Source organism: Triturus cristatus, chromosome 7 (assembly GCF_964204655.1).
Source record: "Triturus cristatus chromosome 7, aTriCri1.1, whole genome shotgun sequence".
Classification (NCBI taxonomy): Eukaryota; Metazoa; Chordata; class Amphibia; order Caudata; family Salamandridae; genus Triturus; species Triturus cristatus.
In genome coordinates, this window is record NC_140590.1 from 1,597,210,832 (window position 1) to 1,597,229,860 (window position 19,029).

General features: G+C 46.6%; 1 protein-coding gene across 1 annotated transcript in view; it reads left to right on the top strand.

Annotated features, from left to right (window-relative positions):
- The first annotated feature begins 11,459 nt into the window (after positions 1–11,459).
- Positions 11,460–19,029, top strand: part of EDN3 (endothelin 3) — a 429,809-nt gene continuing 422,239 nt past the window's right edge. The window contains exon 1 of the mRNA XM_085619462.1: positions 11,460–11,723. Coding sequence (XP_085475588.1) covers positions 11,672–11,723 — 52 coding nt within the window. The 5' untranslated portion in view covers positions 11,460–11,671. The remainder of the gene's footprint in view (positions 11,724–19,029) is intronic.

Genomic DNA, 19,029 nt, shown 5'->3' on the forward strand with positions numbered 1-19,029 from the left:
ATCCGTAGGCTATGCTTAAAGTGGCCAGTGGTAATGTTCCATAATATTCAAGCATCCTGTTACGAAGATGGAGCAGCCGGGGCAGGCTGTCGTGTGACACATATTGTGCAGCCATTGCGCAGCAAGCAGACCAACAGGAGCACACCAGCCGTGAGGGCGAGAATCAACGGGAGCCCGCCAAAGATGCTGGAAAAAATAGAATCAAAAAATGCCGTTATCACACCAAAGAATGTTTGGAAAGAGGTCACGAGGCCGGAGCCCACAACTTTGAAAAAATGCGCCAAGCCAGTTGTTGACGAGGCATTAAATATAGTGTGAATCAGAGCACCGAAATGAAGGGGGAGGTCAGTATTTAAAAGCGCATGCACCTCGGTGCGGGTGTTTGCTACGTGAAGGACAAAAGTTTCACGGGAGGAAGTCAGAGCAACTTCTTTTTGAGACAAAACAGCCCTTATTCTGCTCATCTTGTTGAACTCTGCTTTCAAGGTTTGAATGGAAGGCCAGATGGATACATCCAATCTCCCATGCGGGGCGGGAAAAGGACATTTTTACAGCAGACTACACGTTGTGAGACAGTCACAATGTAGGGAATTCCCACTAGCATCCCGCAGCAAGCCTCATTATTTATAAGCAAATAACTACCGTTAGCTAATAATGTAAAAGTGGGCGTATTAGCTGGCACTGGAATCCCTTTTGGAACGCAAGCTAAATTCGGTGCCTGAACGTTGCATGCACCATGCAATTGGATGTGCCTACAGACTACTGAGTGATCAGGTGTGGAAGTGCATTCCTCACCTTTCAAATAAACCTCTTTACCTTCTCTCATGCATCTGTATGTAAATGGGAGTGACCAAACTTCATGCAGAAAAGCAATACCCAATGGTTCATCTCTGCCTAGGGCATAATGTTTCATACAGGAACTGAACTGAAACAAAGGAAATGGCAAGGTGATTAACCCGTGGATAAAGCCAAACAGCGGAGTTCAATTCGGCCACAGAGAAAGGCAAAGGTTCCAACTTTTCAATATGCAGTAATGAGTATGTTGCATCTTTCATGGACATGAACTGTTGTTTTGCAGTCAGATTAAACGGCAGGAATAAAGAAGGTGTATTCATGTAGTCCCAGGAAACTTTCCCAGCCTTCAACGTTTGCAAAGTCCATGCAAACTGCATTATAGAACGCAATTGATTTTGACCATGATATAAAACAGACATATCATCCTGTACAATATCCACAACAGATGAAACAATACTATCCAATGTGTAAATTCTGGAAGAAAGGGTGTTAATGCTATTATCGATGACAGCTAGCACTTTTTCCAAATTTGCTTGAGCAATAGCTCTCAATCTGGAGGCCGCTTCAATTTGCGATAATTTCCAAACTTTGTTATAAATAGCATATACCCATCTTTTCGACCTGCCACCCACAGGACCCTTAACAAAATCATTCAAATCTATTTTGTCATGCAATTTTGATAAATGAAGTTTAACAGATGCCAAGGTGAAATGTTGCAGCCAGTTCTGACATAACTTCCCTACAGAATAGGTAGTAACGAATGGGAAGATTCAAAGCGGGGGTCCACTCTAAACTGTGTATATCCAGGGTATAGACCCAGAAAACGATGTTGACAGGAATCTGAGCTCTTCTGCCATATCAACCATCCTTCACGATTTAAATTGGAAATGTTGAAGGATGTGTTAGTAATATATGACTGCAACGCCTCAAGGGACAGCAGATCTGTGTGATTATCCCATTTTGGGTAAGCACCCAGATCAGGGAGAGAGGGGAATTAATCTATTTAGAAGTAGCCAATCCAAAGCCGGTGGTTTGAAAAATGGTAGAATTCAAAAATAACATGTGGTTTGGGATGAGGCAAGCACGATGCAGAGCCTCCGTTCCTTGTACCTGCCATGTTTTAGAACCCCAAAGTGATTTAAGATCAATGGTATCTTTCCACAGCTCATAACCCCTTATAGTTAACTCATCCATAAAGGATTTGGAATATAACAATTTAGTCGAAGTCAGTCTAACTTTAGAAGCTGGCTCCACAGCTAATTTAAAATAAAATGCTTCAGGGTCAGATACACTGAAATCCGTAAAATATGTAAATTTGTTCACTAAAGTTTTAGAGCTGCCTTCAATTGGCGCGGGACAATGTTCCCATTGCGTATAATTAACAACATTTCTAAATGTATTGCCTTTATGTAGGAAGTGATTGCCATAGTGTTGGTAGCAAAATAGCTCCCCATAATTAGCTGTGTCTAAATACAAATCTTCAGCATCAAATGCAGCATAATATTTCAACTCAGAAAACAGTGCGTCTATGGCCTGGACGTCCCAATCATCAGAGCGGATGTTTTGTTTCACAACATCTCCCATAGAAACATGAAGTACATTTGGGACATTAATCACCTCTGTGGGACCATGAATTTGAAATTTAACAGCATCCCACACAATTCCATCCAACACAGGCCAAGCAGTAATATTCACAAAAGTCTGGTCCCTTTTCATGATGTGCGATGAGGAGTGGGGGGCCAAAGTTCCATCAATTAGTCTAATTGCAGATCTTTCGGTGAGATAGTGTCCATTTATAAGACGAAAAAATACCATCACAAATCCAAGGGACATAAACAAAAAAATACTCATGAGCAACAGCCAAATGTAAGTCCAGGGGGGTATTAAAAAATGTCTCTTAAACCAAGTAGCAAAAATAGAAAATTTCGATGGGGGATTGGAAGTCATAGAGTTAGTGTCAAATGAAAAACGTGACTGGTCAACTGCAGTTGATTGTAAACCAGGCAACAACACATCTGTGGGATAAGCATACTCAGTATCTTCAGTTCGACCACCAGCCGGTGGAGGCAACAAAAGATTAGGAATTGTATGCATCTCGATGGCAATGTCAGGCCTGTTGGTATTTGCCGGAGCCAAAACAGAATTTCTCGGCATCGCTGGATAAGAGACCGCTGGAGTCATACTAAGAAGAATCGGCCACTCGCTGTAGTTTGACATTGTCAATGGAGATGTACATGTTATCCTTGCGACCAGGAAGTGGAGGTAAAATGACTGTTCTTGTACCCTGCACGCCAAGCACTGGTACTGGTGCACGATAAGAGGGGCCGAACTCCTTCTTGTTCTCCACCTTCTAACGGACCAACTCAAGGTAGCCAGCTGACTACCGGAATCTGAAGCGCAGCATCAGTTGTGGAGGGCAAGTGTTCCTTTGCAAGACTGTCTCTGGTCTTTTGTAGATTCTGTAATACAGCACAGTGATCATCTACGTCAAAGGGTGCGGCTGACGCCGCCATGTCTAGACTATCAAGGTCCGGGACAAACATCTTTATGCCAAAGAGCATTTCGTATGGGGTCCGCCCACCCAGAGACCTTCTAGGGAGATTATTAAGTGCACGTTGTACGTTATACAGATGGGCTAACCAGTTCCTGCAAGTGCCTAAAACCCTAGCTGTCAAGGATTGCTTTAAGTCACGGTTCATTCGTTCCACAACACTATTGCCCTCAGGCCGGTATGGAGACGAAAATTTGACTTGGACCCCCAAAGATCCCATGGCTTCTTTGTACGCCTTAGAGGCGAACGCAGGACCTTGGTCAGAATGAAGGGTTCCACATGCAAAGATTCCCACAAAGACACGCAAATCCCTGATGACAGTTCGAGCATCAGCACTCCTTTGTGGCCATACCCAAAGGAAACGTGTGCACGAATCCACTGCAACTAAGATGTACTTATACGCAGTATCAGAGGAGAAAGGATCGCAGTGATCTAAATAAACACACCCAAGTGGTTTATTAGATATGTACAACTGTGTTTGTGGTGGGCGCGCAGCAGTCGAAGGTTTAATCTGCCGTCAAATGTCACAATTAAGAACATAAGCACGAGTTTGTTCATACAATCCGCACCACCAGTAACGTTGTTGTCAGAGAGTAACAGTCACTGAAACGCCGGCATAGGCTGAGGCCATACCTTCGTGAGCCGCTGTTATCAATGAAAGTCTGCAGTCCGCGTTGGGAATCAATCTGTCACCAACGTCGTTAATTCTCACATAGGGAACTTTATCAGGACTTAAATGATAAGAGTACCGAGAAGGGAAACCTCTAGGGTAATTACTGCCCTTCTCTGTTGCAGCAATAGCTGCCAAGATGTCATCATCAATCTAACTTTTGGATCTTGTAACTGCTGCTACTAGATATGTTGCCACTGCTGTTTTCGCTGCTTCGTCAGCTAAGCTGTTCCCGACAGCGTGGACACCAACTCGCTGGTGCCCAAGAGTGTGAATCACATTCGCGAGAGGCAGATTCTGTTTAAGTTCTGCCACCGAACCCAAAGCATTTTATGCTTAATTGTGCTACCCTTGGAATCACGATATTCATTTTGAGACCAAAAAAATAAATTGTCATTAAAAGACTGAACACAGTAAAACGAGTCACTCACTATAAGAGTTGTAAACCTGTGGATCAGCAAACTGCAGTGCAAACCCAAGAGCACGTAGCTCTGCCAACTGTGCGGTACAATCACCCAATGACTGCGTATGTACGACATCAGACTTGAATTCACCATTCACGAAAGTACCAGCTACAATTGCGCAGGCGGCTGAATAAGCATGCCTTGATCCCGTCGCCGGTTGCGCCGAACCGTCTGTGTAAATAATACAATGGTAATCTTCAAGCGGGCGCAAAGACAGAGGAGCTGGGTGAACGGATTCATACTGCAAGTACTCCTGAGTCTGCAATGAGGCATCAAAGATATAGGTGACATCCGGTGATGTCAAGAAAGTGGCCCATTGTATCCAACGTGGATGCAAAGCTTTAGAATTAGGTACACTGGCTTTCATCACTGCCTCTAGAGCAGGATACGGTGTGACAACCAACATGCGTTTCCCCTGTGACAGTGCTCGCTCTTTAAGAATCGCCATCTGCACCGCAGTCAAAACTTTTTCGAACGTGGAAAAGCGCATTTCAGCCGAAGTGTACAGGTGTGATTTGTAAGCAATGGGGACTGTGTCGCCCTCACTGAACGTTAAGTACGTGAAACTCACTGCGCCAGGCACAATTCTTATTACCAGGTTAGTGTGGTTATCACGTGTCAGTAAGTATTTCGAAGCAAGAAGGTCAGCCTGCAAAGATTGCAAGATAGCTGAATGTTCTGGCAGCCAGCCCGATTTGGAAAAATTAGGTTGTACCAAGGCATATAGTGACTTGATACGCTGGGCATAATCGGGAATATAAGTACGCCCGAAATTTAGAAAACCCAGCAAGGGATTGTAACTTTTTCAGCGTTGTTGGAGCACGCAGACATGCGCACTTCTCCAGGAAGTGAGGAGCTAATCCTCGACCTTCATTGTTGAGCTCGTAGCCCAAAAACAACACTGTATACTCTGCAATGTGTGACTTTGCAAAGTTGAATTTGTAACCGAAGTCCGCAAACATAACAATGATGCGGTCAACGCGACACAGATGCAGCCATAAATCGTCGTCTGTGAGATAGATATCATCAACATACGAGAACGCATCAGGGTCAATGCTCTCTAACAGAGAGACTACACGAGCGGCAAAGACGCCAGGGCTGTTTTTATAGCCCATGGCTAATCTCTTAAACTGTTTTTGTTTGCCACCAGAAGTAAAGACTGTCCACTGACTACTAATAGAGTACAGATTATGGCTGAAAAAGCCATTAGATATGTCAAGTGTGGTCTTAAACTTTTTTCTCACGAGACTATCAACGAGGGCAGAACTGTGGGTATTCTGTACAGCACAAGTCCGAAAATGAGAGTTCAAATGCCGGTAATCCAAAACTAGGCGGTACGACCCATCAGGTTTAGTTACAGTGAATAGAGGATTTTTCATTGGTGACACACAGGTTTCAATAACACCTTGATATTCCAATTGTTCAAGGATTTCTGCGACATGAGATCTAGCTTCGCGGCGCATTGGATATTGGGGTTGCGGCTGGGGCATAGACCGTAAAGGAATCTCATGGCTTGGCGACAATTTATCCCACCCAACCTGAGTACGGTACAAAGCTGGAGCAAGCACCTGGGCCCACTCTTCTGCAAATTTTTGTGCGTGATCCTGTGGCACTGTGTGCACGAAGGACGGGAGGATTACCTCCTCCCCTCTAGGAGCGGCCAAAATGAAAGCTGCAGGCCAGTCCGCCTCTGCTAATGGAATGTCATATGTAGAGGTCAGATTATCCCAAAAAATCCCTTGTATTGTACGTTGTATGTCACCTTCAATTAAAAGGACTATGTCATGTAGTCTGTCAGGGGGAGCCACTCTAGTTTCCGCAGTTTCGACAGTAATGAACGTGTCAGTTGCTGTCGCCTCCAGATATGGATGCAGTGCTTGCCGCACTACTGTAACCTCCGCTGCACTGTCGAGCAGCGTTAGTGCCCATGTCAGGTTCCGAAGCTGCGTTCTCACTATCTGTGGCATACCTCGCTGTTAGTGCAGCAACTTTCTTCTTCTGAAACGGGGAACGTTGACGTGCAAACTCATCCTGCTTGCCCTTACCGTCAGGCTGACGGGGTTGCTCACGTCCTTGTTGGGCACCCTGACCTTTGCCACGTTCTCCGCCACCGGACTGCGAGGCCGATGTTTCTTGTGAAGAAAGAGGAGAAAGTTGTTCAGTAACCTGAAATCTATCAGGTGACCTAATTCTAGTGCGATCGCGCAAATCATATGTGTGTTCACTAGTCGCTTGTACCGGTGATGCGGGACGAGACCCCTGTTTCTGGTGCTGGTTTCCTTGTTTCTTAGTTCTCCAATTCTGTTTAGGAAAAGCTGGACGATCGTCTTTGAAAGACGAACCCGCCTTAGTTTGCTGTTGAACATCTGCGATTTGAATAGTAGGCTTAATTCCTAAACTACTGCGGCCTATAGTTCTATACGCCTCCGCAATAATTGTAGGCAACTCTCGGGGTTTATCGACGTCGTCTACGAGGGCTAGACCATTCGCTACCTGAAAGTGAACCGCAGGGCTAGACCATTCGCCACCTGAAAGTGAACCGCATCCCCTTGAGGTTACCAAGGATGAGAGTGGCAACCACGTCAAACACACCAACAAGCCTCATTCCCAACTCGACCGCCGCCTCCGGTCCGTGTTGATCTTGAACACGTTTGATCACGGAAGGAAGTACGGCCATCGATGGGGTGCGGAACCACTTCGAGTAGACCGCTGCAAAAACCTTACTCCAGTTCTCACAATCGGCCACTTCTGGGACTAAGTCTTTCTGCAAACTAATGGTGAGTATCCTGTGTTTCTCCACAGGAGTAGAGTGCAGAAATACTGCTTCCAGCTGGGCAAATTTCTCAGTAAGCCAATAAGGTAAATCGTCCTTATTCTGGGGGAGCTTGCCCATTACCGAATTAACCATGACGGGACTAATAACAATCCCGGCCGGACCAGCTGGTTGCCCCGCAACAACAGGTGCCCCTACCTGCACATTGCGTGAAACGTATTGCACTAAAGCCCGATGTACTGTAATCAGGGCTGTATGGAGTACACGTAACTCATCCACCGTAGCATGTAAATAACGAGGATGAGGTGTAAATTCGGCCAGTACCGGCCAAGTGGCCCATGGAATGGATGAAGGGCCTAAACGAACCGGTGTAACCGTGTGGGGGAGGGCGCCATTAAACCAAATACGATGCTGCCAAGCCGAAATAGGAATCTCCTGCGTCCTATATGGCGTATAATTCGCTGGGACCTGTGTGGGAGTATAGAAGTGAAACGTACTATCGTCCGCATTCACCGCCGGCATAGTAACCCAAGAGTAAAACAACTCTTAGGGATATGATGCATCGGCACTCACCACAAAGATAACAGCCATCCCATCGTCCGGCACCCCGAACAGCGTCAAATGATGCCGGAGAGGTGCGCGGATATGCGCTGCAATAGGAACCGCAGCCATAAGGACACCGAAAAGGAAAACAATCTATTATAATAGTAGCACAAGGGTTTAAAATACAAAAACCTTTTTAATTTTCAAGCTTGATTGAACCTATAGAGTAACTATTAGGTAGGTCAAAACCGTCACTCCCGCTATCCGGAAACAAGAGTGAGGGACAATGATTAGACAACCCAGAACAAGCGACTTAGAGTACTCTCAGGAATGGTGGGAATTAGAAATACCTGTTCGTTATTATTCTCATATCAGTCCACAACAAGAGTAATCAGAGACACAGTAAAGTTTAAAATGTTTATTTTATAAACTACGTGTCCGAAGATGCAGTACTTTGGCTAACATAAGCAGACAAATGATTAAGAATAAAACCATCAGCATTGTTACAATACCATAGAAAATGAAGGGAGAAATCATGTTACAAATGATAGTGGAATACAATCACCCTCCCTTCACTAGTAAGCTAGTATTATTAAACTAATAGAAGGTCTCTAGGTTTGAATGGGGAACCCCATACCATAAATATCAGCTTAGGTGAATCACATCACAGGATCAGCTTTGCTCTGTCTGGAAAAAGTCTTCTCCAAAGTGTTTATCTCATGCATGCAAACTGCAATATTAAAGGCGCTCGAGTTTCAGATATTTGCAGCTGTGTGCGTGTTATGGCTAGAGCGTGGGCCGATCAACCTGAATTCAAAAGCATACATTGTTTGTTGGCCCTGACTGTTTCTGCACATAATGTTCAGACCAAGGTCGCGGTGCACGTCTAGGGATGTGAACAACGGACCGTTCTCATGTGAAGAAAAAGCAAGCAAGCAGTTTTCATATAAAAACATCTATCTGCAGTGTCATGTGCAAAAGCAGAAAAGATGGCGTTTTAACTTCTAAGACGCTTATGCTAACATAGCAGTGTGTGTACCTGGAACTCCATCTCCACTACACCCTTGACAGTGAGTTCGACACCCAGGTATGCAAACAATAGGTATTCTGCAGGTTTAAGTTTGGTAATCTGTATTCCTGCCTTGTGAATGATGGCTAGTCCTCCCCCAGTTTTGATATGTCTGTCTTGTCTGATGATCGTGTACCCTGGAGGGGTGAGAATGTCAAGAATGGGGGTGGAGTGGACATTGAGCAAGTATTCAGTGAGGAAAGCGATGTCAATTTCTTCAGCGAGTAGAGCTTCAGCAATGTCTGTGGCATGTTGTACTGCTGATCTGCAGTTGAGGAGCATGCAGAGAGGACGGGGAGCCTCGATGATGGGGGAGTAAGGTGGATAGAGGAGTATTGAGCAGGAGGTCTAGGCGAGTGGACATTTGTTGGGATTCTGTTAGTGCCGATAATAACTGGGATGGGGTAAAGGGGCTGACTTCTGGCTCAAAGCGAGGTAAGAGTCGTTGATCTCATCAGGTTTCGGTATCGAAAAGGGTTGGCGATCCCGGTTGGGTCGAAGTGCCTGACTCGTTGACGGACTGGAGGGACGAGGGGTGCACTGTGGGGCCAAGGGAATGGTATTGAGTGGGGTGGGAGGAAATCTACCTGGGGAGAGGGAGCACGGCGGCTTGGTCCTGTTGAGAAGATCTTCTTGGAAGTATAGGAAATCAGCAGCAAGGGAGTTAATTTTCAGCTCCATTCTGTTCAGTTGCTGTGCTATTGAGCTGAAAAAGCTAAAGGTTTTAGGCGGGGGCCGAGAATGACTTGTGTCTTTGGAAGGAGAGTGAACAGGGGCCAGGGATTGGACGGAATCAGTGGGATTAGGAGAGGGGAGAGGTTGGACGCGGGGAGCCGGATTACTAATATTCCATTCAGGGAGTTCAAAGGAGGAGTAGAGGGTCTACTGTCCAAGTGAGGAGGGAGAAAAATTCTTGGTAAGAAGTCAGAGTTCCGGGTAATGTCAATGAGATTAGCGGTGGAGGCAGGTTGTGTATGTGGGTGTGCGACGGCGGAGGTGGAGCTTGTAGTGATGTGCGACGCCGGAGAGGGAGCGTGTAGTGATGTATCACATCACACAACCCCGAGCCAGGCGCGGCCCAAGGGCATAAACCACGACGTCGATATGCAGTTATCCAGTGTATGTTTCTCATTTATTAAGGGTGAGTGCTGCAGCGCTGCACTCTTACCTCGCCCCTCTAGACGCTACAGCAGACACGCATGATCCACGTTCTCCCAAGACCAACAAGCATTTGCAAGGCAATAGGTCTCGCATTTACGGGAGTTTGAGCTATTGGCATTGTAAATGACAATGCCTTTTATTTATGTTTTGGTTTTTAAAACATAAAATAAAAGGCATTGTCATTTACAATGCCAATAGCTTCCTCGCGTAAATGCGAGACCTGTTGCATTTTAAATGCTTGTTAGATGAGCTTCAAAGACTTTTGAATGGAAGCATTAAAAGAAAACCTCTCATAACTGTACCAACAAATAGGTCCTTTTTCTCACCAGGCACATGGCATGCATGATTAGAAGCTGTGTAGAAATAGCGCTTCGCGGTACTGTGGTAAACACTAATGTACTGGAATCTTTATTTGAATCCCTTTCGAGAGAGCAGGATAGAATGGGGAGAGCGGGAGAGACAAAGAGCAGTAAATTCAGACATAAGCGAAGAGAGAGAGAGCAGTAAATACAGACATAAGCGAAAGGGAATGGGGTCGTAAGAGAGACAGAGGCCTAGGAAAAGGAGGGGAGCCAGGTAGAGAACAAATGCGTATTACGAAGAAAACAAGACAAGCCCGGCTTCTAAAGTGCTCCGGACGCGAGCGAGCGCCCGTCGCGCGAAAGTGAAAGCAAATTTGTCACGGCGAGACGCGGCGGAGCGTGGCGCGCGCGCTTGGCGGGGAGCGCATTCCAGGCAGGGGAGCGGACCCTTTGAAGTATGATGCCGAGGGCGCCAGTGGGCTGAAGCGCTTCCCCAAATGGATTGCATGGTGGCACGATGCATGTGATTGTGCGCGTGCTCGCCATGCAATCCACTTTTGGGAGCACTTTGAAATGCCCCTCTTACTAGAGTCTCGCATAGCGATTGCGTAAACGCAATAGCTAGGCGAGACCTAAAAATCGGTACTAAAGGTCCAGATATCATTGTAGCTGAGGCACCCAGGTCAGAGGTGCACGTCCGTCGCCATGTAGGGGACTTTACCATCTCACCATGGATATGATACATATGTACTCGTGACTTTGGCGTGCTATCAATTGTATTTCCGTTCTTTTAATGTGATGCAAATTGTAGTTTTCGTGCTCGTAGTTAAAGCAAAGAGATGTACTGCCACTGAAGCCGCAGGTTGCGTGTGGCCCAAATAAATGTACATTCGTGCAGCACATATGAATCTCTTGGGTGACTGATTTATTTCTGATCCTGAAAAGTTCAAACAACATCGCGTCTGCCCTCGGATAGAAAAAAAAGAGTGGGAAAAGAGGGTTTATGTAAGAAAAAGCCACCGCCCCCACCTCGGCGGAGTGAAGCGTCGCGCGGCGCGACTTTCCCCCTGCAGGGGGCGCACCTTTGTACTCCGACATTAATAGGCTCTCCCTCGCTGGGCGCCTCTAGAAGTGGGGATGGCTCCTTACTCTTGCCTCATAAGTTGTCTCCCTCGCAGGACCTCTACGGCAAGCGGCAGCAGCGCCCGGGGAAGGACTGGCGGACCTTTCCGCTCCAACGCGGAATAAACCGTAGTTACCTCAGAGTGGAGGGGTCAAGCACAGGATTGTTTCTCCTTGGATTTTGCATTTGGATTTCCCGGCATTTTATCCCTTTTGTGTTCATGGAGCTGCGTTTATTGTTACTCCTGGGACTTACAATCACTTCCAACGCAGGTGAGGATGGCGGCACTGGCGCGCAGAACAGGACGCATGAGGAGTTTCACCAGGGTGCAGGGTTTAGCTACCGCGCTCCTGCCTGCGCCCCTGACGCTCGGGGCCCTTCCATGCACCGGCCACGATGCGGCGAATGTGGAGTCTGGCCGGGCTGCTGCTAAACGCCCGGGTGCGCGAAGAGGAGGGCGCCCTCTACTGTCCAGGGCGTGGGTGGGCGGCTGGAAAAATCATGGAAAGCACCCGACTAGAAGCGCGCGCTTTATTTTTCACACAAATTTTTTTTAATTCCACACACGTGTTTAACCTGTGTCTTATTTGTGGGGCGGTAGACTCGGCAGTCTCCTGCTTTGCATGAACGCCCAAATAATATTTTGCAGATGTTCACGGTTGCACTATCGTGTTCAAGCGAATCGGTAACACAGAAATATTGCACATTGCCACAAAGATACATACTGAGTAATGTGCCTCTATTCCATTCATATATATAGAGAGATGGCAACCCGATAGAGAGGCTTGACATTACTCACTGTGGGGCCACCGCTAATGCTTGTCACAGCCTTACTCATTTTTTCCACGCTTCCACATAGCTCATAGTAATTGTGAAAAGCAACGTGTGGACGGATGGTGAGACGGGTGTTGCGAGCCAAGCCCAGATCTGCAACAATCCGAGCCGGCTGTATTAAAAGTTCGATATCGCACAATGTGTTAACATGTGTAATATATATATATATATATATACATACATATACATACACACATACACTATGCATGTGTGTGTGCATACTAAATCTGCATTTGCTAGGAACATATGTATGTGTTCATATTGATTAAGTGGAGTGGCATGACTTCCACATGTTTAAGATAATACAGACCTCCATTTGCCATTCTATTTTCGGTTCCATATTTGCAATCTTGGCATTATACATGGGGATGGGAAACAAGGAGGCTTCCTTGACCAGGCTGTTCCATACGTTAAGCGAAGTCAGAATCGCTTGCTGTGCCCGAAGTGTGTCTGCAGCAAGTGGCAAACCAGCGCTTAGATTGGTTGCTCTGAGGTTTCAACTTCATTTTTATAGCCTTCCTCCTCTTACGATGTGCCTAGGCGCTTTTATTCGGCAGGTAGCATGCTTCATCTTTGGTTTCAGAAAATGAGTGAGTCCAACCGTGATCAATATAATCTGTGATTCTCTGCCCAAGTAGCATAAAAATGGCCCCACATGCACCCCGTAGGCAGTGACTTGGAGTTCCCCCTTGATTGAGGACAGGTGTTCCAGGCATGGTCAGCGCTCTGCGTCGAGAACCACTCGACACGCAATAGTTGAATGAAAAGCAGTCCCGCGTGCAACGCCGGTCCTTCCGACAGGGCTGAGCACAGCTGGCTTTACATTTGATGTGCCTGAAAGAGAGCGTCTCGCGTGTGGGGAGGGAAACCAGGGGCAGATTCACTTATTATTCAAACGCCTCAGGACAGCAAGCAAAGTTGCCCTGCTGCGTTGCGTGAAAGGGAGACAGCAGAAATGGGCCATCTCGGCTAAGATGTGGGGCATTACCTCCTCATCCATCTTCCTGGATGCAGTCTTTACATAAATGCTAAAGGACAAACATCAAGCTGGAAATCATAAACTGCTATGTCTTTGTGGGAGGGGGGGCTCGGGGCTGCATGAGGGAAGACCAAAACTCAGAGTAACGAAGATTACCAGTAAGTAATCAGGGCGTTTCTGTCGCCTCCTATCGCTGGTGCACTGTGTGCTGCCTAGCGCCGAGACAGGCACAACATTGTGCAATTGTGTCTCTGTTACAGGCACGATTGTTTTTGTGCAGGAAGGGACACCTTCCTGCACAAAAACAATCCTTAACAGCGTTTCCTCTTTCTATGTGTGCTACAAAATGCAGAACACGTGGAAAGAGGCAATAATGAGCAGAAATAAATATTTATCTCTCCTTGTTACGCCTCACTTATGGAAGGCGTAGTATCTTGTCGCATTCCCAGCTTTACATGTCTTTGTAAATTTGGTAATGCGCCAAAATCCATGTGCGAATGCATGGGAACGCTAATGTTCCACCCATGGAACGCCTTCCCAACGCACAGTTTACGCAGGGCAGCACAATACTCTGCCTTGCGTTACTTTAGGGTAGATTTACAAACATTTTGCCCTGGGTTAGCATCGCAAAAGAGACGCTAACCAGCACAAAATGTTTTTTTCCTAATTTACTGTCCAGTGCAAAACTTGTTTTGCCTGGAAAGTGCTAAAAGTAACGCAAAGCAGCTTAAAGCACCAAAGGGGCATTGCATGGTTAGTACATGGCCGTTTCCATGCAATCACCCATGCCTTTTGATACAAAACTTGATCTACAAACAATAGTAGCCCGAGTTTAGTCCCAAAAGTTAATGCCATTTGAAAGGAGGTGTTAAAAGGGGAAATGCTTTTATTTCTCTCTTCTTTTCCGACTTTGCATGCGTGCTACACTGTGCAGGACACCTACAAAGTACGAAAAGATTTAAAGTGTGTCTAAGCATAGTATTTTGTACCAGAAGACTACCCTTCCAGTACAAAACCCATGGTAGACTCATGTACACATCCTAGCACTATGGTGCTAAGATGTGTGCCTGGCGCACAGTATCTAAATTCTGCACCAGCGCTAGGGAGAGGGAAGGAGAGAGCCATACTTCTGTAGTTACGGCACTCTCCTGCTCCCTCCCTGCCATACAGCGCAGCATTTTTGGCTGCTGCCCTGCATTCCGTGACTGCTTTGAAAATCTGGCACTATGCAGCTTATTTACAACCCCTTATGCCGCAGGTGCGTCACTTTTAATATGGGAAAAAGGGACGTACCAGCAGTGCACGTGGCTTGTAAATACGCCCCTATTTATTTACTACACCACTTAAAGCGGCTTTGCATGGCTTAGTAAATAACAAAAATAATTTTGCATCGGGGCTGTGCCACAAAAGTGACGCAATCCCGACGGCCCAATCTGAGTAAATCTGCCCTTGGGTGTTTCATTCGCTCTTTCACTACCTGCTGACACTGAGCCGGTCACTGAAGTGCGCTGTAAAATCTATTTAAGACCAGGAGCCATTTCCTGGTTCACGTGCTTTGTGATTTCAGACCAGTTTAGTGGCAACATCTAGCGGTGAGGGGGTGCCTGAAGCAAAGTCTTTGATTTAAGTGGCTAGGGCGAATATGCTCATAACCTGTCAGTAACTCTGTTTGGTGTTTGCGTGAGAGTTAAACATGGTGTGGCATTCAGGTTTAGATGTGGTTTAGTTGCATTTTATTTGTAATTAGATGTGCGTTTGTGCTTCATATGGCTGTGATATATGTGCAGCGCACATGTTCCATATGTCCGGGTTCTGCATCTTTAAAGCTTATATGTACTGTAACATCTGCAACGCCTGGTTTTGTAGTACAGATGACGTTTCTATAGTTGTTGGTGTGCTTTAGAAGTCTGATGAATCTGATTGACGGGATGTGCGCGTTTGTAGTGCCTGGTGCTTGACAGCCCTGTGTGCAACCTGTATTTTAGGTTCTGATAATCACCTGCAGCTTCGGGATGTGCTGTTTACCCTTTAACGGGCGCCAGTTCTTCAGAAGTTGCAACAACCGTATTCTGATTAGCTTAAGAGTGTGTCACAGCCAGCGCCGGTTTGAGGGCGGTGGAACTGGTGCAGCTGCACTGGGCGCTCACCTGGGAATGGGGAGGCGCTGACATGGGGAGGGGGGGGGGGCATATGTTTAGCCATAATTTACAATTTAAAAACACGTGCAGAGTTCCTTTGGCGTCCAGCTCTCAGGCAGCAATAAAAATGTCAAGATAACTCTTACAATTAATGTTCCTGCTAGAGGGAGAGGTAGGAGCTTGACTCGCCATACAGTAGCACAGAGGGTTAACGAGCATGCTGCAGAGAACGTACTGTGCAGATCACAGATCTGTGTTTTATGTGGACAGCTGAGTGGATTACTGCTTTTGTCACAGAGATCCCTTTGGTACCGCAGTTCATAAGATACAACCCTAGTTTAGAACAGTGACTGTTAAAAACTAATCAAAGAGCTGCATGCAAACTGCATCAAATAGGTTAGGACGTTATGTCTCCCTCCCGCCCCACAGTCTTTCAATATCTATTCCTAATGTTGCTAAAAAGGGTTCATTTGTGTATATTTACATCCGTATTAGTAAAGCCAGCCTTTAACAGTGCTTTAAAACAAATGAAATGTATGTAGGAGAGGGGCTATGCAGAGAGGTGGGGCACTTTTGCCTGGTAGTAGTGAGGGAACCCAAAGAGGAGGTCATGGGGGGAGGGGCGCCAAAAATGATTGCTGCACCGCAGTTTGTGAACCTGCACCTTCCTCTTCTAATTACCTCTCTTAAGGCAATATGTGGATTTAAGAAATAAGAAGACAGCGTTTGTTTAAGATCTTTGAATATTTCTTTGCACATATGAATTGTGCATGCCTTGGGTAACTTTGGAGTGAGCACTTGTGTGTGGACTTGTGCCTGTATGCTGTGTTTGCGTGCTAAGTAACAAATAAAAAAGTAATGGGTGTAATGCTTGAATTAATGTCAGCCAATGGTAATTACTCAGGGATGCATCCTAGTCCATCCTTTTTTTTTGTTTTTGCCTGCCATACCACTTCAGAATAGACTTAGCCGTATGCAAATCAGCCTTGGTCCTGCACCAATAGGAAAAGTCCAGTCTGAACTACCAAGTTGGGTCCTTGCTGCAACACAGAACAAGAAACCCAAGTCCGGAGGTCGCCCTAGCTGGGGCTCGTCAGTCCGGTGCAGCTTGGTTCCAGTGGCACAGTGAGCACAAGAACCACATCTGGACACACCCTTCGCACTGAACTTAATAAACAAGTATTAAAAATGCAATAGGTCTTGCCTTTTATTAAGTTAAAGCCATTTGCTTTGCTATATAATACCATTAGCAAAGCAAACAGCTTTAACTTAATCAAAGGCGAGACCTATTGCATTTTCAATGCTTGTTTTCTATTGCAGGGAAGGGTGGCGACGTGTGCCGCTTGAATTAAAACATATGTGTACGACTGCCATTTGTCGGTCGGGTCGGTGCGGTACATATCCTCAGAGTGTGAAGCGAAGAGGATGGAGTTGGTCCGGCGCAGTTCTCTTGAGTAGTAGGGTTGTCTGTTAAACCCACTCTGGCACCTGTGCTGTTAGTGAACAGAGAGGCCAACGACTGAGTGAGCACGTGGTATGGACTCCATTCTTACCTTCCTTAGCAGAAGGCGCTGAGACAGGGGTGAGTTAAAGAACGCCAGAATGCGAACTTTAAGGTACACTACAGAAGCACGAACATGTTCCGTCTAAAAATATCTACCAATCAACTCGCGCGATTCAGTTAACCGAGTGTATATCCTGCAGACACTGAAAACCCCAAAAGTATTATAGAAGAATTTAGAAAACAAATCCATTGTGTCTACGTGTAGTGCTAAACTAAAATATCCACCATGAAAAAAGCGATGGACGGGTGGTCCCCACCATCACCAGGAATCACACAGGGCGTCTGCCCATGGCCCCGTCACATTCACTCCCACCAACACATCAACCTCCTAGAACGGAACAGAGACCTCACCCCTGCGCCCTGAGGCGTATGGACTGCCGACATTGATAGATCCTATTTTGAACTTGCAGATTTCACTTTCGTAGGGTGGTAATTGAATTATGGGTGTGACACGTGCTAATTTTATAACAAAAAGTACAATTTTAAAATATGTTGTACTAACATGGCTCTAACATAAACGTTAAACTATTGAAACCCATGTATGCGAGTCTGCATGGGATAATTTAGTATTTAGGAAACAACAATGGGAGGTACTGCTTCAACGTTTTCGAATAGAAACGTCAAATCTAAGTGGACCAGAGTGCAGACCGACATCTTTATCAATTTTTATTTTCTATTTTTATGATATATTTGTATTTTTTTGCAGTTTTATATAGTGCGAACACGACCCGAAAGCATTGGGGCGCTTGAGATGGACACCAGTTACTTATACAAGAACACATTCATTTTTGGTAGGCAGGGAGAGATTAAGTGATTTGCCCAGAATCACAGGATGTTGAGCCAACGCCAAGACTCAAACGTGGTTCCCCAGCTCCAAGTTCAGTAGCTCTGGCCATTACCCACATCCTCTCCCCAACCTCCAAGAGTCTATTCATAGAGTAGGCACAACTTCTTATGTAGGCAGCAAATACTAAGGTTTATGTAATTTCCGAGCCTTTCTCGAGTACCAGAGGGGCACGGGGGTGATCCGCCATTAGCCCTACCATCCTTTCGGCCTATCATATGATTCACTCCACCACAGGCCCATCAGTTATCCATGCTCCTAACGTGTCAATGACTATGCCCCAGCCCTGCATTCCTTCAGAGATTCCGACCTGTCAATGTATCTTGCACACGCCACACAAGCTTCCAGGGCCCCGGCATGCCTCAGAGGACTTTCAGAAACACCTGATTTTCTCTTCAATATCTGTTCACCCAGTGGCATATACATTTATCAATAGTGCAGCAGGTGCAGTAATGCCAGGGCCCAGGGGAGTGAGGCGCCCACTGAATCCCAATTATTGCTATTCTATGAGTCATCCGAGGACTTTCCTTGTGTACTTTACGGTGACCCGATAGCACCCTTACTACACCCTAGCACCATCGCCTTCAGAGCACCTCTGATGTTACAGTCTCTTCCCCCAAACTAGCTTACTGACTCCAACCCAGCCCCATTGTACTCTACACACCATCGTGAAAGCTGTAATAAGTGGAGCCAGGACATCGGGCTGGTCTTGACTCCTCCAGTCCTGACCTCAAAGAAGCCTGGGGCAACCGGAGCCCTCTTCACTCACTCAATGCTGCCCATCAACAAGTCAGTGACAGCCCTCAACCCTGCTGTGTCTACCTCCCTCGCGCGCCTTCATCACAAGCTGACCTCCTGACCCATACCCCTGTTCCCATTCACCCTCCCTCCCACCCGGCACTACCATTCTCACCCCGTTTCCTCACTTACCCTCGGCTTACGATGAGCCGTAGCGCCTCGAGGTTGCCGTGGTAGGCGGCCCACAGGGTGGGCGTCATGCCGTCCTCGTCTGGGGAGTTGAGGTCCTTGCATGTGGCCTCCTTGAGCAGGTCCAGGTATCCGTCCCGGGCCGCCCGGTGGTACTGTTCATTCATGGTGAGGTGTGTGAGGGCTGCCAGGCTCATGGAGAGAGGGCAGTGCCCATCAGAGGGGCACCCGGGGCCGGACTGAGCTTGTCGGGGTGCAGAGCTGTGCCTCAGCTCGAAACCATGTCACGCAG